The following is a 21,140-nucleotide window of genomic DNA, read 5'->3' on the forward strand; positions in this document are numbered from 1 at the left end:
TGATTAGCCAGTATTACAGGTGTGAGCCTCCATGCTCAGCTGACTATATGTTTTTAATAGTTAAAATTTGACTTCTTATTCACTAGATGAGGTTAGAAATCATGCTTTCAAACTTGGTTCTGATGTTAGTGATTTATTCTAGATAAAAACAACACATTGGGGGCCAGGAGTTTAGCCTAGTGGTAGAGTGCTTGCTTAGCATGCACCAAGACCCGGCCGGGTTCAATTCCTTGATACCACATACCTAGAAAAAGCCGAAGTGGTGCTGTGGCTCAAGTGATAGAGCTCTAGCCTTGTGGAAAGCCCAAGGACAGTGCACAGGCCCTGAATTTATGACACAGGAGTGGCAGGAAAAAAAAAAAAAAGAAAGAAAAGGAAAAAAAAAGAAAAGAATAACAATGGGTTTTACTATTAGTATATCTCCCTAAAAGTTGGATATGTAGGAGATTTGAACTTGTGTTTAGTGTTGATTATAGTCTTGTCATGTTTCACAAGGCAATATTAGTTTGTTTCTTACATATTGTAATAGAAATTGATTCGTCAGTCATGTAAATATGTGTGCTAGTGTATGATCTTTTCATCCCTCCCTTTCTTCCTCCCTCTGTCTTTCTCTCTTCTTCCACCCTTCTCCCAACACACACACACACACACACACACACACACACACACTTATATGTCTACTACCCTTTTTCTTTTCTCCTTTTAAGTGTGGAAAACAGGTAAACATCTATAGCCTATGGCTATAAATAAAAGTATGAAGAACATGACTTTTAATTTTTATTCTCAGTAATTTATTATATTTAGTAATCCATTGGTTAAAATTGCTCCTAAGGAAGCATTGTTATTCAATTTTTCTCTAAAAAAAATCCTGAGAATAAAAAAAAACTCACAGTTAATATATCGGGCTGGGAATGTGACTTAGTAGTAGAGTGCTTGCCTAGCATGCATTAAGTCCTGTGTTCGATTCCTCGGTACCGCATAAACAGAAAAAGCCAAAATAGTGCTGTGGCTCCAGCGGTACAGTGCTAGCCTTGAGCAAAAGAAGCTCAGGGACAGCGCCCAGACCCTGAGATCAAGCTCTGGGACACAAAAAGTATCATATACACATTTGGGTTTGTGTTCTTATATCTTTTTTGTTTCTTAATTTTTAGTGAAAATGTTGCTGAAATATAACTCTGCCTCTAAGATATACTACATTAATATTAATTAAGAGATTATAATGTTACTTATAATTATAGTTCTCCTACATTAGAAAACTTGAAATTAACAGGACAAACTTATTGGAGCTCTTTAATATAAAGAATATATTTCTAGAATACCATGAAGTTATTTAAATGTATTTTGGAATGAATGTACTTTGGAATGGAAACTTCATGCTAAAATCAAATTTAAGGAAAATAAAGGAATCCTAAAAAGTTCTTTTAGCCATTGTGCGTGGTACTGTTGGAGGTGTTTTCCTGCACTGGGGATTCAGGAAGTCTGTAGTTTAAATTCTTTAGGATCAGATTATCGTGCTGATTTTCTTTACACATGGTGTGAAGTGCATAATAAACCAGAGTTACAGCTTTTCTTTTCCTCCCTTTTGAGAATTTCAGTAACACAACTTTCGCTTTCTTCTAATTTGTGTTTTTGTGGCTTTCATTTTGAGCAATATTTATTTTCAAATTGTAGAATTACTTCATATCTGAACTATCTTCTAAATTTCTCCAGTATGTTATGATTATAAAGTTTTGTAAATATCTATTGGCCTAATTTTAAGAATTTGAAGCAGAGAATTCTAAGAAGGAATGGGAAGGTGAAAGATAAGATGGAAAAGTTACGTTTACTCATTTATTAGTTTTAGGCTGTGGGTTTTTTTTTTCTCCCTGCCACCTATTTGTTCTTAGCATTGAGAATTATTGAGGTAAAATATATTTGCCCAAAATTAGGCACAACAATTAAATTTTAGAATTGCCAGGAATATTAAAGAAGATAGTAGATTTTGATAGCTTGAAAGGAGAACTGACTATGGCTTTATTTTCAAGTTTCAGAGAATGTACGGTGATTTTTAACAAGGATAATTTATTGGGTTTTGGGTTAATCAAGATGATTCTAATAAGTGCCAGTAGCCTAGTAACATTGAAGTTCCCTTAATGGCTTGCTTTTCATGGGCTAGAAACTGATGATAGTTCCTGTAGCTATATGGACATTGGAGATTATGAAATACTCTGTGCCAGTGTGTTTGGGAACTGCTATTAATTCAATTGAAGTAGGTAAAAATATACTTCTAGGGTCAAAGCTATCCATTTCATATGCTTTCTGTTTCATGACAGAGCAATAAACATTCCTTAAATATGAATACAAAGTTGTTTTTATTCTGTTAATGAAAAATATTAATGTATTCTTGTGCCTAAAACAGAAAAACAAGTAATTCTGGGGAGCTGGAATTAAGCCAACAAAGGATACAGAATAAAAACAGTAGAAATGGAAATAATATCAAAATAGCTTGTTTTAGTTCAATTATAGGTGTGAGCTACCAACACCCAGCTGTTTAGGTTCATAGTGAATGCCCCTCCTTGAATAAGTAGTCACACATCTCTGGCTTCGAGCATCACTTCTGGCCTTTTCTGTATATGTGGTATCAAGGAATTGAACCCAGGTCTTTGTGGATTCTAGGCAAGCATTCTGCCACTAGGCCAAACTCCTGGCCCTCAATTTTATTTTGAAACCTTCACTGGAAAATTGCAGGTGTTGATCAGACTGCTGTTTAGGTGCATACACTGATGACTATAAAATCTTAAGAGTATGATGTATGAAGTAAAATCTATTTAAAGTGCCTTTCTCTTCCTCACCATATTGGGGCTTGAATTCCAGATCTGTTACTCCTGCTAGAAACTGATTCTATACCACTTGTGCCTCACCTCTAGTCCTTTGTTTTTGCTGGAAAATGGAAATGGAATCTCTTGGACTTTTCTTCTTGGTCTGACTTTGAACCTAAGTCACTTAAGATTACAGGTATGAGTTAATAGCACCCTACCATCTCTTCCTTATTCCACCTTAAGTCCTAAGGCTGGAGACTTAGTTGACAAATAAAGGGAAGAAATATTAACTTGGTAATATTTTTCCTAGTAACTGGTATTTAACTGGTTGGGGAAGAGGATTGAACTTTGATTATAAAGTGAGGTTTAAAAGTTTGTTAGCTGGGGGCTTGGAGTTTGGCCTAGTGGTAGAGTGCTTGCGTTGCATGCACAAAGGCCCGGGTTCAATTCTTCAGTACCAAATATGTAGAAAAAAAGCCAGAAGTGGTGCTGTGGCTCAAGTGGTAGAATGCTAGCCTTGAGGAAAAAGCTCAAGGACAGTGCCCAGGCCCTGGGTTCAAGGCCCAGGACTGTCAAAAAAAATATTTTGGTAGCTGGTGTGTTAGTGTTAGTTGATGATTTTGTTTTTCAGTAACATGCTACTTAGTTTGTGTTCTGGATCTATTTGGAATTTTATAAAGGCAGATTCTTGCTTAACAGAGACTTTTGTTTTCTTGCGGTGCTAGGGATAGAACTCAGAGCCTTGTGAATACTAAGCAAGTACTTTTATCACTGAACTGACTTCTTCCTATTTTAATAGTTTCTATAGAATCATAAAATATGTGACTGAGGCAATAATTACAGTATTTATATGTCTTCAAACAAGGATTTTCCCTTTTGGGTATAGATAATCATCAAGGAAAAAAATGGATTATTTTGAGTTTTACCTTAGAAATGGGTTAAAGATAGAGTTCCTTTTTCATCTTTTAAAAAATTTATTTTATTTTTTATTGTCGGGGTAATGTATAGAGGGGTTACAGTTACATTTGCATTACTTCTCATACATTGTTACCCCTTCTCATGTTTTTCTGTCCCTTTCCTGTCCCCTCCACCCCTTCCCAAATACCTTGTTTCCCCCCCCTTCCCTTTCCTATTGCAAGTAAACAAATAAACTATTACAATATGCCAGGTAACAAAATCAGTAAAGTAACAATATGGGATTAACCAAAGGGCAACAAAAGAGAAGAGAAGTAACATAGCACATTAAGAACAACAGTCATACAAGATAAAGTCTTGTTTCTGTATCCTAGAGATCCTTTCATTGAGTCTCATCCTGTATGACCTTATGTACCTAGGTTTTGAGCTATTATAATCCCCTGCTAGAGAGTCCTAGATGTGTACTAATTATTACAAATGAGAGAATCCATTGAGCCTATGTTCATTTGGGTCCTTACTTCACTTAATATGATTTTTTCTAAGTCTTTCCATTTCCTTACAAATGGGGTGATGTTATTCTTTCTGATGGCAGCATAGAATTCCATTGTGTATAAGTGCCACATATTATTGATCCAGTGATCTACTGAGGGACATCTGGGTTGGTTCCATATCTTTGCTGTGGTAAATAGTGCTGCAATGAACATCGTTGTGCTAGTGGCTTTAGTATGTCCTTGTTTCTGGACATTTGGGTAAATGCCAAGGAGTGAGACTGCTGAATCATAGAGAAGTTCTAGGTTTAGGCTTTTGAGGAATCACCATACTGCTTTCCATAGTGGTTGAACGAGTTTACACTCCCACCAACAGTGTAGTAGTAATCCCTCCTAGCTACATCCCCACCAGCATCTGTTGTTATTAGATTTCTTGATCATGGCCATTCCAACAGGAGTGTGGTGGAATCTGAGAGTTGTTTTGATTTGCATTTCTGTTACGGCCAGAGGTGTCTAGCATTTCTTTATGTGTCTATAGGCCAGTCTTATTTGCTCTTCAGAGAAGTCTCTAAGTCTTTGGCCCACCTTTTAATGGGATGGTTGTTTCTTTTGGGATTTGTTTTGGAGAGATTCAATTTTTTTAGCTCTAGGTAATTTTAGATATGAAACCTTAAGGATGAGAGTTCTTGAAGCATGTTATTTATATACACTTACTTACAGAATTTGGTATTAAACTGTAGTCACCATTTCTGGCTTCTTTTAATTTAAGGCAAAATAGATTTTCAACCAAGAAGGGTTTGTATTGGTATGTGAATTATTTTCAAAGACCCAAATGTTGACTAATAAAATTGGGCAAAAGTACTAAGTTAAATCAAATACCTTTCATGTAATGTCTTTGTAATCCTTAAAGCAATGACTTTATCTTTGTTTCCAAGCCATAGGGCTGATCAGTGATTGGCTCAGAAGTCCATGTTTTTAGTGCCAGTGTTTCATGAAGTGTTTCCAATTGATGGCTTAGGCCCACCTGAAGCTGAATTATTCATTACATAATGTATTAAAACCACTTTGAAATTTCATTTGTCTTCTCTTTTTAAATATGTTTAGGATGGTAGTTATGGTAGGCCTTAATTAAAAAACAAGGGAGCATTTGCTTTAAGTAATTCATACACACAGCATATGAATAGCTTATATAACTGGGAAACCACTAAGCTCTAACAGTTTTCCAGCCAGCATTTCTTTTGAGTTTTTGAAGCTTTAGAACAGTGGCTCTCAAAGTGTAGTATTAGAATTTATATTAAAAAAACAAAACAAAACAACTTTTGTTTCAAGACAGTTAAGACGGTGAAGATACAGACTAGAAACTGGGAGAAACTAATTACAAGTCATATAGTGTTAGCATTGCTAGTGAATATGTTAACAATGCAAATTCTCATATTCAGTGAGGCAGAAACTGAGGGTAATCTGTTTTTAGTAAGTCTTCTGATGATTGGCTGCCAGCTCAAGTTTGAGAATTTCAACTCTGGAATCCAGGGGAAACATGGAGATGTGGGTAGTGTTGGTACAGTTTATGTATATTCGATCACCCTGTTCCTACAACTGCAGGAAAGGTTTGAATTAAGAACTTTCTTTTTAAACGAAATTAGAGGGTAGTGGGAGTAAAAATAAACTGGTCTTTCATGTTCTTGATATGTTTTCCCTAAAAAGCTTTGTGATTGTGATGTTTGTGTACCACAGATGTTAGTAAATTTCTGTGTTCTTTTGTGCTTGCCGTTAGGGAAGGAACATAGCATAAACAGGTTCATTTGCCATAACGACAGTAGGTCCTTGAAAGGAATTATTTCTCCTAAATATTTACATAATGTAATATAGCAGAGCCAGAAAAGTGCAGTAATACCTCCCCCCCCACCCCCCAAAAGAGATTTGACTATAGATAAGAAAGTAAGTGGAGCAGCTAGCTGGACAGAGCGAGTCATTCTTTCCCTCTGCCTAGTGTATTTTTAATAGAACCATCGGAGAAGGGATTGATCTAGAATAGTAGTCTTAATACATAACGTATGCTTTCAAGATTCTGTTCAGCACTAGCTGGGTAGCCCAAAGTAATTATAGAGATGGGGGTAATCTGCATAGGGTTTAGAGATAAAACTAAGATGCTGAATTTTGTATAGGTTTTCCCTTGGCTGTAAGTTTTTGAAGGTTTAGAATAGTGGCTCTCAAAGTATAATACTAGAATTTATATAAAAAATGAAACAAAACAACTTTTGTTTCAATACAGTTAAGACGGTGAAGATACAGACTAGAAACTGGGAGAAAATAATTACAAATTGTGTAGCGTTAGTTAGCATTGCTAGTGAACTTGTTAACAATGCAAATTCCTGATAAACCATAAGTTGCTTTCACATAAAAGTAGTTATTGGGGAGGAACAGATGTAAGAGAGGAGAAAAAGGAGGAAGACATATAAATTGATAAATATATCTATCCATTACTGGAATTTTTCATGTAGTACTGTTTAGAGGAGTATTAGAGAATATAGCAGAAGCCATTGTAATATGTCAAGTTTTAATTGGTTGAAAGAACTGAGCTGTTTTTCTGGTAAACTACATCTCTGCTTCTGTCATGTCTCTTACCCTTTGCTTGTCTTCAGATTGTTTGGGGGCTTTCTTACCATTGTTACTCTATTTTCTAGCTTTTAAGATTCAGTATTATGTTATTGAATACTAATTAGCTAAATATTTGAATGTTATTTTTTCTCACTTGGTCCATCTGATTTCTGTTAACTGGGTAGATAATATAGGAGTGGACTTCACAGTATGTTTCACACTAAAAAATCTATGCCACATAAATCTAAATTCCTCATATTTATTGGTAACCAAACACATAAATTTATTTAAGCTACAAACAATGATTTAAAAAAATAACACAAAAGCCAGGAATTTGGCCTAGTGGTAAGAGTGCTTGCCTAGCATGCATGAAGACCAGAGTTCCATTTCTAGGTACCACATACATAGAAAAATGCTGAAAGTGGTACTGTGGCTCAAGTGGTAGAGTTCTAGCCTTGAGAATGCCCAAGGACAGTAGTCAGACCGTGACTTAAATCCCCATGACTGGCTAAAACAAACAAACCCACAAGAAACGGAACAGAATGATTTGAAGAATAAAGCAGACTTTCCCTTTGAAAGAACAGTATTTCCAATTTTCTGTGCACTTGTATATGAATATCTGTATAATTCAGTAAGACTGAACATGTAGGTAATCTTTCATTATGTGAGAAAATACAAACATTGCATAAAATATTAGCAGTTTGGAAGTTAACTGTAAGAATCAGGAGACTCATACTTTTGGGTGTATTGGGTGGCAACTAAGTTGACTTTTTTTAGGTCGTTGCCTTTGAAAGTATCAATAAAAAGAATATTTTAATTATAAAATTAGTATGGCTTCAACCTTCAGAACTTTCTGCCCTTTGAGTTTTTTTGGTGAGCCTAGGATATTTGCTATAGATAATAGTTTTCTCCACAGGCAGCCAGTTCCTGTCCTCTGTTGGTAGACTGTTTTTTTTGCTATTCCAAGCTTATTTGGACCTTTGGATCATCTGTGAGATAGCTCTGCCATTGCTAATACTCTTCTCTTTGCACATTCTCACTTGTTTATAGCTGACTTCCAACTAGTATTTGAAGAATTGCTTCTGACTTAGTCTTCCACCAGATGGTGCTAGCGTTGCATATCTAAAGGTAAATCATTTGTGTTATTGAGGTAGTATATTTACTTTTTTACTGTATTTTTATGTTTGGTCTTTTCTTCACACGCACTTCTTTCCTGGTATTCTATTGCATTGCATTGCCTCACAGGCTTTGTATTGTGGACAGTGAGCTGATTGTGATTTGGTGATTATGAATGATAGAGATATAAATTCAGGAGGCCAAGGGCTAAATAAAACTTAGGAGATGTTCTTGTAAAAGTTTTCATCATGTATTTGCTTCTCATCTGGCCTGAGTATAAAAACTGAAAACTTACTCTTGAATTTTCTGCTTAGTTGTCTCTTTTCTATGTTTTATTAACAATATCGTAAAGTATCAAGTTTAAGATCAAGAGGCCATGTTCAGAAGTCATTACTAACAAATTATATATTTATCCAGGTATACATTTAAAATATCTTCAATAACTTTTAAAGAAAAATTGTTAAAAATATTGGCCATTGTCTTGATTATAGGTTTAGTAATTGTTCTTAAATGTTACACTTATTATTACAAGTAAATATATGGTTCTTGAAAAAAATAGGTTTTAAAGGAAGTTAAAGGAATAGTAAAAATAATAATTCATGTTAAGTTCTCTCTTGTACAAACTTGTTTTTTATGTGTATTAAGATGATCAAAGTGGAACTTAAATAGTTCTGTAACAGCATTTTCATTTAACAACTAATCTTTTAACTAAATTAAGAATTTTAAGGTAATTTTTCCCTGATAGCATAGTTGTTCATCTAATGAACTCTGTAAATGATAGACATTTTAAAGATTTGCAGATTTTTGGTCATTGTTGTGTTATAATGAATAGTGCCATTTAATTGTTTATGTTTTTAAATTTCTTTGACATAGATCCCTCAAACAAATATTTAATTTTGTGTCTTCATTCTAAATTTCAGATTATCACCTGAAACTTCTGTAATTAAACATCATTAGCAATGTTTGATTTTGTTTCCACTATAATCTCTTTATTAGTAGAGGGCATTAGGGGTTTTTTGTTTGTTTTTGAGTCAGAGTTTTGCTATGTGGCCCAGACTACCCTCAAACTTAAAACACCTCTTGCCTTAGCCTGTTAAGTGCTAGAGTTACAGGTGTGTATTACCATTTAAAAAGAATGTTTTTGGGGGTTTTTTTGGTTTTTTTTTTTTTTTGGTTGGTTATGGGGCTTAAACTCTGGCCTGGGTGCAGTCCCTGACCTCTTCAGTGCAAGGCTACTTCCCTACCTGTGGGCCTGGGCATTGTCCCTGAACTTTTCAGCTCAAGGCTACAGTCCTACCCCTAGAACTACAGCCTCATTTCCCATTTTTTAGTGATTAATTGGAGACAATAGTCTCATGGTCTTTAGTGCCCTGGCTGGCTTTGAACCAGGATCCTCAGATCTCAGCCTCCTGGTGTTACACTGCATCTTGAGCAGTCTTTTCCATCACTTCCCCATCTTGACATGGCTCATTTGAGACTCTGAAACGACCATCCTCATGAAATAAAGGAATTTAAGCTGGCTTTTTTTCTTTCTTTCTTTCTTTTTTGGACAGTCTTGGTGAATGAATTCAGGGCCTGAGCACTGTCTTTGGGTTTCCCCTCAAAGCTAGTGCTCTACCACTCAAACCACAGCACCAACTTTTCTCTATGTATGTAGTTGGGTCTTCGTGCATGCTAGGCAAGCACTCTACCACAAGTCCAAACTCCCTGCCTCCTGTTTTTTTCTTTTAAAATTATTAAAATGCTGGAGCCAGTTCTTACCTATTTGGCTTTTGTCCTTGTACAAGTAACTATCCTTTCATATATCATCTAATATGCAGAACAAAGAATTGCCTCCCTCCTCTCTTCCCTTCCTCCAGTCTTGGTACTTGAACTCTGGGCCTGGGCACTGTCCCTGAGTCTGTTTTGCTAACGGCTAGCACTCCATCACTTGAGCCACAGTGCTACTTCTTGCCTTTTCTGTTTATTTGGTACTAAGGAATTGAACCCAGTGCTTCATGCATGCTAGCCAAGCACTCTTATCACTAAGCCACATAATTTTTGTTAATTATTAATGGGTTTTGGAGAATAACAAACTTATTCAATCTCTCAGTATGAATGTTTGTAGTTAAAGAGTTGAAAAATACAGTTCTAGGTAAATTGTATTTAAAGCTTTGTTAAAATGAAGGATTGAGAATGGTGGGGGAGGGATCAATTAGAATACATTATAATTATAATTATAAATAGAATACATTATAATGGTTGGGGAGAGATTAATTAGAATACATACATAGATATGTCACAACAAAATTCCCCTGTGTAGCTAATGTATGCTGATAATTAAAAAAATAATGCTTGGTAAATGAGCCAGGTGGTTAGCAAAATGTCTGTTTACTGAGTGTTTTTTGGTTGACAGCAGAAAGAAAGGATTGGAAGTGCTATATAGTGATAGAGCTTATGGAATTGTAATGTATTTTTTTGGTTGCTGGTGGTATTGAACTCACACTTGCTAGGCTGATACTCTACTAATTAGCCATACCACCAGTTTTTTTTTTTGGGGGGGGGAGGTGCTGTCTTTATTTGGAGATAGAGTCTTTATTTTTTGCCTACACTCATGGCTAGACCATGGTCCTCCTATTTTCTGCTTTCTGCCATAGGTAGATATACCATATCACTAATTTGTTCCATGGAGGTAGAATCTTGTGAACTTTCTTTTTTTCTCTTTTTCTAGTCCTGGGGCTTGAACTTAGGGTCTAGGTACGTGTCCTTGAGCCTCTTTTGCTGAAGACTGGGCTTGCATTCTACCACTTCAGCCATGGCACCATTTCTAGCCTTTTCTGTTTAGGTAGTACTGAGGAATTGAACTCAGAGCTTCATGCATGCTAGAGAAGCACTCTATCACTAAGTCACATTCCCAGCCACTTTTGTGAACTTTTGCCCAGGCTGACCTAAAACCTTGATCCTCTCACCCGAGTTTCCTCAGCTAGGGTAATAGGCGTGAACCCACTGTACCTAGCTTTTAGTATTATTTTTTTTTTTTGAGAAAAAAAATGTATCTTAACCTTCCATCAAAATTTTAGTATCATGATAGAGAATTATGAACTATAGAGACATACTTTCTATAATATAAATACATAGATGTAAAGTAATAGAATATATTATATTGATTATAAATGGTATCATTAAATTTTCCTTTAAATAACAAACAAAATATAGCCATCTGATTATGTAGTTATGAGAAATAAAATATTTTAACGAATTTTATTTTGTTGGTGTTTCCCTTGAGTTTTAGAATGTAGTGTGGTTCGTGTGCTTAAAATAGAAAGATTTCCAAAATAATTTAAAATGGTACTTACCTAGATAATTTTTAAAATTGGTAATGTTCTGGAGAACTAGCATTGGCATAGATATGGTAAAATAGCTTCAGCATTAGCTTGTAAAATATACTTCATGTATTTAAACCCAAAGTGTATACATTTAAATGTTTGCCCAGACTGGCAATTTAGAGGACCTTAGAGTGCTATAATAATTAATCTTGAAACATTAGTTCAGTTAGAACTTTGTCATTTTAAATAACATTCTGCCTCAGTCTTGTCTATTTTATGGCCTACCATATGAAATAATCAGATTGCTAATACTCTTGAGCCTAACTTACTAAAACTGGAAAGTTTCTTTTGAAATATAATAGTAAATCATTAGATATAAGAATTTTGTACAAAGTTCATTTTTGCTTCCCTAATAAATTAGAAATAATTGAAATGATTTCCCAATATTTTATTGGGAAATTTCTCACAGAAAGTGCCATATAAATCTGGCATGCTTTCTGACAACAGTCTATTCTTGAACTCGAAATAGGAATGAAAAGGAAAGAAGTGGGGAGGCTATGTAGCTTTTGGTCTTAACTTCTCCTGGGGAAAAAAAAATCATTACCACTTTCAGTTTGATTTGTTTTATTTCATTCTTGCCACATGTACTTCTTAGGTTCTTATATGTGTTATATTGAATAATCAGTCTTGAGATTTTTTTCTGTTCATTTAGATGAATTAAACCTTTTACTCTGTGCTTAGCTAGTATTAAACTGTTTATTGAGCCCATACTATTCAATAACTACATCATATGAAACTTACTACATTTTGTATTGATTTAATATTAATGTTAATCTAAAATCTTTGGGTGCAGTGTGTCACATCTGTTTTGTATCCTGTTTAAAACAAGTGGCAGTATGGTATTTACAGGAATATTTATTATCTGAATGTTTTTCTTTGTAGTAGTTTTTCTCAGCTAATTGAGAATTATAACCTCTAAAAGAATGAATCATCTAGCAAATTCTTAGGTACCGATTACCAAAGGCCATAATTAATTAGAATTTTATTTTGCCATTTAAACATCCTTTTTCTTTGTAGGTTTCTAGAATTAATAGAAAATAAATTTGTGGTGAGATTTGAGATTCCAAAGAAGTTTTCCTTTCCTTTTAATGAAAATTGCAGCCTCTACTTCATGGGTACTCTCTCCTCCCCAAAAAGACCCCATTAGATTGGTGTGTGTGTAAGTGTTTGAAAAAGAATCTTCCATAGGTGGTGACTGATTATTCTTACCTTGTGGTAGTTCATAACCTTTTTGGGGATCATGGATTTATTTCAGTAATAAATGAAAGCCATAACCAGTTATTCCTAGGACAGATAATACATAACCACAAACATTTTATATGTATTTTTTAAGCCTGCTTCTCTCTGTGAGTAGTCTAAGAGCATAGTCTAAGGACTGCAGATTATGGAGGTGCTATGCTGGAACTGAGTAATAACATCTAGAGTGCTAATTGTAACATACTATTCGTATGTTCACAAATTTTATTTACTTCCAACTTTATTTGTTAGATTTTCTCTTTGATTATTATATAGAAGATAAGCATGACTTAACTCCTCTTTTTATTAAAGAATTTATTAACATTGATTTTTATATCATATTTCAAATGACATGTTTAACAAACGAGTGTTCAAGAAGGGAATCTCTAGATACAATCACTGGCACTTAGTTTTTAGAACATAATCAAAATTAGGCTAAGGGTTTGTATGTCATAGAAACATATTAATTTATGAAATAAAACATTATGTCTATAGAGACATAGGTTTTTATGTTTATATTTTCAATACGATGTCCATAGCATTGGGTACGCAAATATTGAGTCCTCGCTATTGTAATATTTAGATCTAATAGCCACATATTAAGGATACCATGCACCTTTTGATCCTTAGGTCTTGACTTGTCTCACTCACTTGATTCACTCTAGATTCATCCACTTCCCTGCGAATGCCATTTTATCTTGTCTGTTGGTTGTGTAGAATTCCATTGTATATATATACCACATTTTCTGTATCCATTCATCTGCAGTAGGGCATCTGGATCGTTTCCATCGCCTGGCTATTGTGAATAGTGCAGAGATGAACATAGCTGAGCAGGTGTCCTTATCATATCTTGGGTCATGATGTTCAGGATAGATGCCCAGAAGTGGTATGGCGGGATCATAGGGAAGGTCTATTTTCAGTTCTTTAAGAAACCTCCACACTGCTTTCCAGAGTGGCTGAACTAGTCTACATTCCCACCAGCAGTGTAGTAGGATTCCTTTTTCTCCACAACCCCTCCAGCAACTGTCATTGTCTGAGTTCCAAATCTTGGCCATTCTTGTTGGGGTAAGATGGTATCTTAGGGTTGTTTTTATTTGCATTCCTTTATGACCATGGATGATGAACATTTTCTCATATGCTTTTCTGCCATTTTAACCTCTTCTTCTGATAAGTCTCTCTTTAGTTCCCTTGCCCATTTAGTGAATGGTTTATTGGGTTTGGGGGGGGGGATTAGTTTCTTGAGTTCCTTGTAGATACTGGATATTAAGCATTTGTCAGATGTATTGTTGGTAAATATCTTTTCCCAGCTGGTTGGCTCTCTACTTTTGCGACTATGCTTTTATCTGTACAGAAGCTTTTTATTTTTAGGTGTCCCATTTATCGAGTTTCTCTCCAATCTGTTGTGACCCTGGGATTCTGTTCAGGAATCTTTTGCCTGTGTCTATGAGTTCCAGTGTCTCTCTTACTCTATCATGTAGCCATTTCACGGTTTCCGGTGTGACATTGAGGTCTTTGTTAACTCCTCTTTTACACATACTTAAAACCTACTTTTGGGCCAAGGTAAAGAAAACAGTGGAAGAGAAGTATGAGTTCTCATAGAGTTGTTATTGGAGAAAGTAATTCCTTTGAGAAGATATTGTATTTGTTGCTTGACATGCAAAAAAATGAGTTCTCCTTTTAAGAAAAATTAAAATACTTTGGAGTCACTTGGTTATCCTGGTTAAGAGCTCAAATTTGAGCTTCAGAGAGGTTAAGTGTCCATTCCAACTCAGCTGCTTACTGGCTGTATGACCTAGAGCTTCTTGTTTAGCTGTAAAGTAGGACTGAACCCATTAAATGAGATGAATTTTGTAAAGTAGTTAGTTTTAGGCTTTGCATGAAATTTTCATTGAGTTTTCTGTTTAGGTGTTGATGAGAAATAGGTGAGCAGACATGTTTTTTGAGTGCAGGTTCCATTTTTCCTGTTTAGGATAGTAATTTTAACAACTAAAAAAGTACGTCTTCAGTACCTCCAGAATACTTTTCTCACATCTTCCAGGCTTACAGTTAAATAGTTTTCTGAAGATGAATAGTAAACCAACTTTACCACATTTTTTCATCAGTGTTCAATTGTCACAGTGGGGTCACATGTTAAGAAGTATCCACCAGACTTGTCTGATATAATTGGAACAGGTAAAGGACGTTGTTATATAGTAGGTTAAAAATTAAACACTAACGTGTTTTGGATTTTGAACCTTGCCACCAAGATAGTTGTTTCATAGAGATATACATCTTGCATGTTGCTTAGGAGGTGATGTTTCTTTGTATTTTATGTCATAATTAAAGGGGTATCACAGAAATGGTGGGACAAAGAACAAAGGCTGAAAATGCAACAGCTATACTCACAAGACATTATGTTCAAAATGAACTTTATGTGTGTCACCTTTACAATAAAAGAAAAAAGGAAAATGTTAGTGAACCATATAAATGTCAAATATCATATTTGTAAAGTATTTGGAGCAGAGAAAATAGAAGAGAATGATTTATATGATTAATTATTAAATGAATGATGAAGTGGAAAGCTTCAAGTTTGGTGAAAGGATGATTCTAGACCCTTCTACCTGGTCTCTTTTCCGCTTTTTTTTTTTTTTCCCCAGTCCTGGGGCTTTAACTCAGGGTCTGGGCACTGTTCCTGGGCTTTTCTCAGGGTTAGTGCTCTACCCTGGAGCTACAGCAACACTCTCTAGCCTTTTCTGTGTGTTTGGTATGGAGGGATCAAACCCAGGGCTTCGTGCATGCTAGGCAAGCACTCTACCACTAGGCCATTCTCGTGGCCAGCCTTTTTTACTTTTTATTTATAATTGGCAACAACAATATCACTGTTTATGGCAACGTTTCTTTTGTTTGTGGTACTAGCTCCACGTGTTCATATAGATGACTATGTGGTTTCCAAGATGCTTTAGGATGATAGTTAGCTCAAATGTGAACAGTAAATGTCACCCTGTAATAGATTTTAAGCACAAGAGAAACTATGTGTATTCTGATAGTTTTGAAGTTGATGTCAGAGAACAATCGCTGTATTAATCTGTAAACTCTAATTACCTGTTGCAGAGGAAACAATAAGATATATTCATCATGGATTTAAACCTATGTGTTTCTTGTGTAGGAAAAACCAAACACGGCTTTATCACTGTATATAGGTGAAGGAATAGGTACTACACACTGCATTGTGACAAAAGCACTTGGCCATATGATTTTGTTTTTCTTCATAAAACTTAGGTTTGCTCACTTAGTTTTGACCAGGTGGACAGTTTGAAAAATAATGTTCTCCCTTTCTTTCTTCTCAGTATTGTCAGTGAAGCAGGATCTTCTATCTATAGTGTCAGCCCTGAAGCTAACAAAGAGATGCCAGGGCTGGATCCTAACCTGAGAAGTGCAGGTAAGAAACCATGGATCATCATAAAAATGAGTCATTTTGGATTTGCCCATGGGATAGGCTAAATATTTTAAATATTTAACTTAAAAAGATATGCCACATGCCTAAGAATTAAGATAGCAGAAAGAAAATGGTTGATGGGCAAATAACTGCAGTTATGAGAAAGAAAGGAAGAGTACTATTTTGTCTTTGTAGAATACTACAACTATAAAGAACAGTCAAAAATTAGCTCAAAAGATTTTTCATAAAATTAAATGTCAGAGTCTATCAACAGGAATAATAAAACAGGGCTGGGAGTTTGGTCTAGTGATAGAGTGCTTACCTAGGATGCACAAAGACCAAGATTTGATTCCTAAGTACCACATACTTAGAAAAAAGCCGGAAGTGGTGTGTTGCCTCAGGTGATAGAACTCTAGCCTTGAGAAAGCCTGAGGACAATGCTCAAGTCCTGAGTTCAAGCCCCAGGACTTTGGGGTGGGGAGGCGAACAGAAATGATAAAGGATCCTACTTTTAATTATTATTACAAACGATTATCCTAATTTTGTGTTTGTTTTTTTTGGTTGGAACTTGAACTCAAGACCTGCATACTGTCCCTGAACCTCTTTGTACTCAAGGCTGGCACTCTCCTACTTGATCCACAGCAACAGCTATGGTTTTTTTCTAAGTAGTTTATTGGCGATAAGAAAGTCTCATGGACTTTTCTGTCCTGGCTGTTTTTAAACTACAATTCTCAGACCTCAGCCTCCTTAGTGTAGCTAGGATTACATATGTGAACCACCAGTGCCCAGCTTTTTATAGCTTTTGTTGAGAGTAAGTAATATAAAAAATGGAAGCACATTTGGTGTCTCACATCCATAATCTTAGCCATCTAGGAGGCTGAGATCTGAGGATTGAATTCCAAAGCAAGCCTGGACAAGAAAGTGCATTTAGATTTTATTTCAAACCAGCAAAAAGCCAGAAGTGGATCTGTGGCTCAAGTGGTAGAACACTAGCCTTGAACTCAAATGCTCATAGACAGCACCCAGGCTGTGAGTTCAACCTCCAAGACCAAAACATATATATAAAAAATTTCTTAATTCAGACCCCTCCTCCCTGCCTGAGAAAGACTGGCAAGGATAGGGGGGCAAGGAATTTAGAATCCTGCCCCTTCCCTCCACAGCCCCCTCCCCCAGGCCATTGACTGGAGACTGACAGGTGGGAGGGCGGCGCTAAAACCCAGTACCCCACCAAAGGGGGCTGAGGTGTCCCTGCTACCACCCGCCCAACAGGTTCCTCTCCCATCCCTTTGACCGGAGACTGACAATGCAATCTCCATCAAAATCTCAAAAACATTCTTTATGGAAATAGAAAATTTAATCCAAAGAGTCATATGGAACAAGAAAAGACCTAGAATAGCCAAAACAATTCTAAGGCAAAAAGAGCAATGCTGGTGGTATTACAATACAAGAATTCAAACTCTACTATAGAGCCATAATAACAAAAACTGCTTGGTATTGGCACAAAAACAGACCAGATTAGTGGAACAGAATAGAAGACCCAGAAATAGAACCATAGACCTATAGGCAACTTGTATTTGACAAAGGAGCCAAAGATATACTGTGGAACAAACACAGTCTATTCAATTATTGGTGCTGGCAAAACTGGGCAGCCACATGCAGTAAACTAAAAATTGATCCTAGCCTTTCCCTATACACAAGCTTTAACTCAAAGTGGATCAAAGACCTCAACGTCAGACTGGAAACCGTGAAACTGCTACATAATAAAGTAGGAGAGACACTGGAACTCATAGACACAGGCAAAAGATTCCTGAACAGAATCCCAGGGTCACAACAGATTGGAGAGAGACTCAATACGTGGGACTACCTAAAAATTAAAAGCTTCTGTACAGATAAAAAACATAGTCGCAAAAGGAGAGAGACAGCCAACCAACTGGGAAAAGATACTCACCAACAATACATCTGACAAATGCTTAATATCCAGTATCTACAAGGAACTCAAGAAACTAATCCCCCCCCCCAAACCCAATAAACCATTCACTAAATGGGCAAGGGAACTAAAGAGAGACTTATCAGAAGAAGAGGTTAAAATGGCAGAAAAGCATATGAGAAAATGTTCATCATCCATGGTCATAAAGGAATGCAAATAAAAACAACCCTAAGATACCACCTTACCCCAACAAGAATGGCCAAGATTTGGAACTCAGACAATGACAGTTGCTGGAGGGGTTGTGGAGAAAAAGGAATCCTACTACACTGCTGGTGGGAATGTAGACTAGTTCAGCCACTCTGGAAAGCAGTGTGGAGGTTTCTTAAAGAACTGAAAATAGACCTTCCCTATGATCCCGCCATACCACTTCTGGGCATCTATCCTGAACATCATGACCCAAGATATGATAAGGACACCTGCTCAGCTATGTTCATCTCTGCACTATTCACAATAGCCAGGCGATGGAAACGATCCAGATGCCCTACTGCAGATGAATGGATACAGAAAATGTGGTATATATATACAATGGGATTCTACACAACCAACAGACAAGATAAAATGGCATTCGCAGGGAAGTGGATGAATCTAGAGTGAATCAAGTGAGTGAGACAAGTCAAGACCTAAGGATCAAAAGGCGCATGGTATCCTTAATATGTGGCTATTAGATCCAAACAGTATAAGAGTGAGGACTCAATAACTGCCTAACCAAAGCTATGGACATAGTAATGGAAATACAAACATAAGTACATAGACATAAAAACCTATGTCTCTATAGACATAATGTTTTATTTCATAAATTAATGTTTCTATGACATACAAACCCTTAGCCTAATTTTGATTAAGTTCTAAATAATAAGTCCCAGTAATTGTAAATAGAGATTCCCTCCTTGAACACTTGTTTGTTAAACTTGTAATTTAAAATATGATGTAGAAATCAACATTAATAAATTCTTTAATAAAAAAAATTTATGCTAGGGCCGGAAGCTTGGCCTGGCTGTAGAGTGCTTGCCTAGCATACATGAAGGACCAGGTTTGATTCCTCAATACCACATACATAGGAAAAAGCTGGAAATGGTGCTGTGGTTCAAGTGGTAGAGCTCTAGCCTTGAGAAAAGTCCAAGGACAGTGCTTAGGCCCTGAGTTCAAGCCCCAAAATTGACCAAAACAAAAAATGCTAGTTGAATAACATCTATGACCTGTACACAATCAAGATATAGGATAATTTTATTATCAAATTATTTAGGAAAGACTAGCTATGAATATTAGACTTTTAATATATTTTTATTGTCACACAATATGATATGATTGTTTTTTCGTGTGCTAAGTAAGTTTTCTACCACTTGAACCAACCACTACTCATTATTCAGGTAAGACCTTTCTTTTTGCCTGAGCTACCTAGACTGCCATCATCCTATGTATGCTTCCTGTGTGGCTTGGATTCAGGCACTCACTTTCTGGCCTCATGAGATTTTGAGAAGAAAACCACTAACTTCTTTGCCTAGGCTAGTCTTGAACCAAGGTCCTTCTGATCTCTGCCTCCCTAGTAGCTAGGATTGTAGATGTGTGCCAGCAGGCCCAGTAATAATTTTGAAGAAAATTGTAATAATTTATTAGAGTCTTGTAGTCAGTGACTGAGTTTTCTGTAGAAGCTTTTGAATTCTAGATATCTCAGAGAATTGAAAGTCCCAAACCCTTGGAAACATTTTGATCCTTTGCATGTAAGACTAGTTATGAAACAGAGCAAATGTTACATGTGGGCATGGAAACTGTATACTGTTCAACGTAGTTAACCATATGAGGAAGTTGTAGTCACTTACCTTTTAGGGTGATATTTTCATCAAACCTGGATTCTTCTCTCCCTTCTCTTCCTCACTAATTATCTTTTACACATTAGCTTATATTACTACTTAAATTGTTATTTATTAAAAATAAGTCATATATATATATCTTTTGTTCTCTTTTCATTCTTCTATCTTGTCTATTACCATGCACAACTCTATTTCTCCATCTTATAATAGGACTTGCTTTAAATGTTTTCAAGTTGTATGTAAACTCTGTAGGTTATAGAGTAAGATTCTCTTAAATCTATACTTCCATCACAGTATAATACATTTTATGTAATTCAGTCATGATTATATACATAACTCCTTTTCCATTCTACTAAGTACATAGTCAGTGGATTCTCAAAAATGTTTTCTTACGTTTTTAAAAAATATTTTTTTGCCAGTTTGGGCTTTGAGCACTGTCCTTGAGCTTTCTCAAGGCTAGAGCTCTACCACTTGAGCCACAGCATCATTTCTGGCTTTTTTTCTTTGTATATGTGATGCTGAAGAATTGACCGTGGGCCAGAAAGTACCAATATCAAACATGGACAAAATGATATTTGGCATATATTTGGAAATACTGCATTAAAAATATGTAATAGCCCAGTGCCAGTGGCTCATGCCTATAATCCCAGCTACTCATGAGACTGAGATCTGAGGATTTTTGTTCAAAGCCCAGGCATGAAAGTCCATGAGAATCTTATCTCCAGTTAACTACTGAAAACCAGCAGTGGCACTGTGGTTCAAGGGGTAGAGCAGTAGTCTTCAGCTGAAGAGCTCAGGGGCAACGCCTCAGTTCAAAGTTCAAGCTCCATGACCCACTAAAACAAAAGCAAAAACAAAGTAATGAATTCCATTGATAGATAATTTTTTTCATATATTTTATTGTAATTAATAGAAAGGTTACATGATATTTGCCAGATAGAAGGTGCATTAATTCACATACATTGATACCCTTTTATTGATAGATAATTTACATAGCATAAAATTCAGTTCCTAGAAGTGTAGAGTCCTATTGTTTTTGGTGGAGTCATACAAATATTATTATAGTGCAGTTCAAACATCTTCTTTACCTTCAGGAGAAACCCCTTACCCCCTAGCAATCACTTCCATTCCTTTCCACATCCTTCAGTACAGTTCCTGGCAGTCACTATCCTCCACCTATATGGGTTTGCCTGTTGATTATTTTGTATCAGTATAATCATACAATATGTGGCTTTCTGTTGCTGACTTGTTTCCCTAACTCCCATATTTCCCAGGTCCATCCCACTAAAGCATGTGTCAGCACTTCATTCCTTTTTATTTTATGAGTATACCACATTTTGTTTATCCATTCATTGGTTGATGTATATTTGGAAAAAATTTTAGTACTTTTATGAATAATACTGCTAGGAACATT

The 21,140-nt window shown here is 35.9% G+C and overlaps 1 protein-coding gene across 2 annotated transcripts in view; it reads left to right on the forward strand.

The window, feature by feature from the left end:
* Positions 1–21,140, forward strand: part of Srbd1 (S1 RNA binding domain 1) — a 174,456-nt gene that overhangs the window by 83,231 nt on the left and 70,085 nt on the right. For both annotated transcript variants that reach the window (XM_090337018.1, XM_090337017.1), the window contains one exon: positions 15,843–15,934. In XM_090337018.1, coding sequence (XP_090193144.1) covers positions 15,843–15,934 — 92 coding nt within the window. The remainder of the gene's footprint in view (positions 1–15,842; positions 15,935–21,140) is intronic.

The sequence above is a fragment of the Megascapheus bottae genome, chromosome 7 (genome assembly GCF_031878675.1).
Source record: "Megascapheus bottae isolate mThoBot1 chromosome 7, mThoBot2.hap1, whole genome shotgun sequence".
NCBI lineage: Eukaryota > Metazoa > Chordata > Mammalia > Rodentia > Geomyidae > Megascapheus > Megascapheus bottae.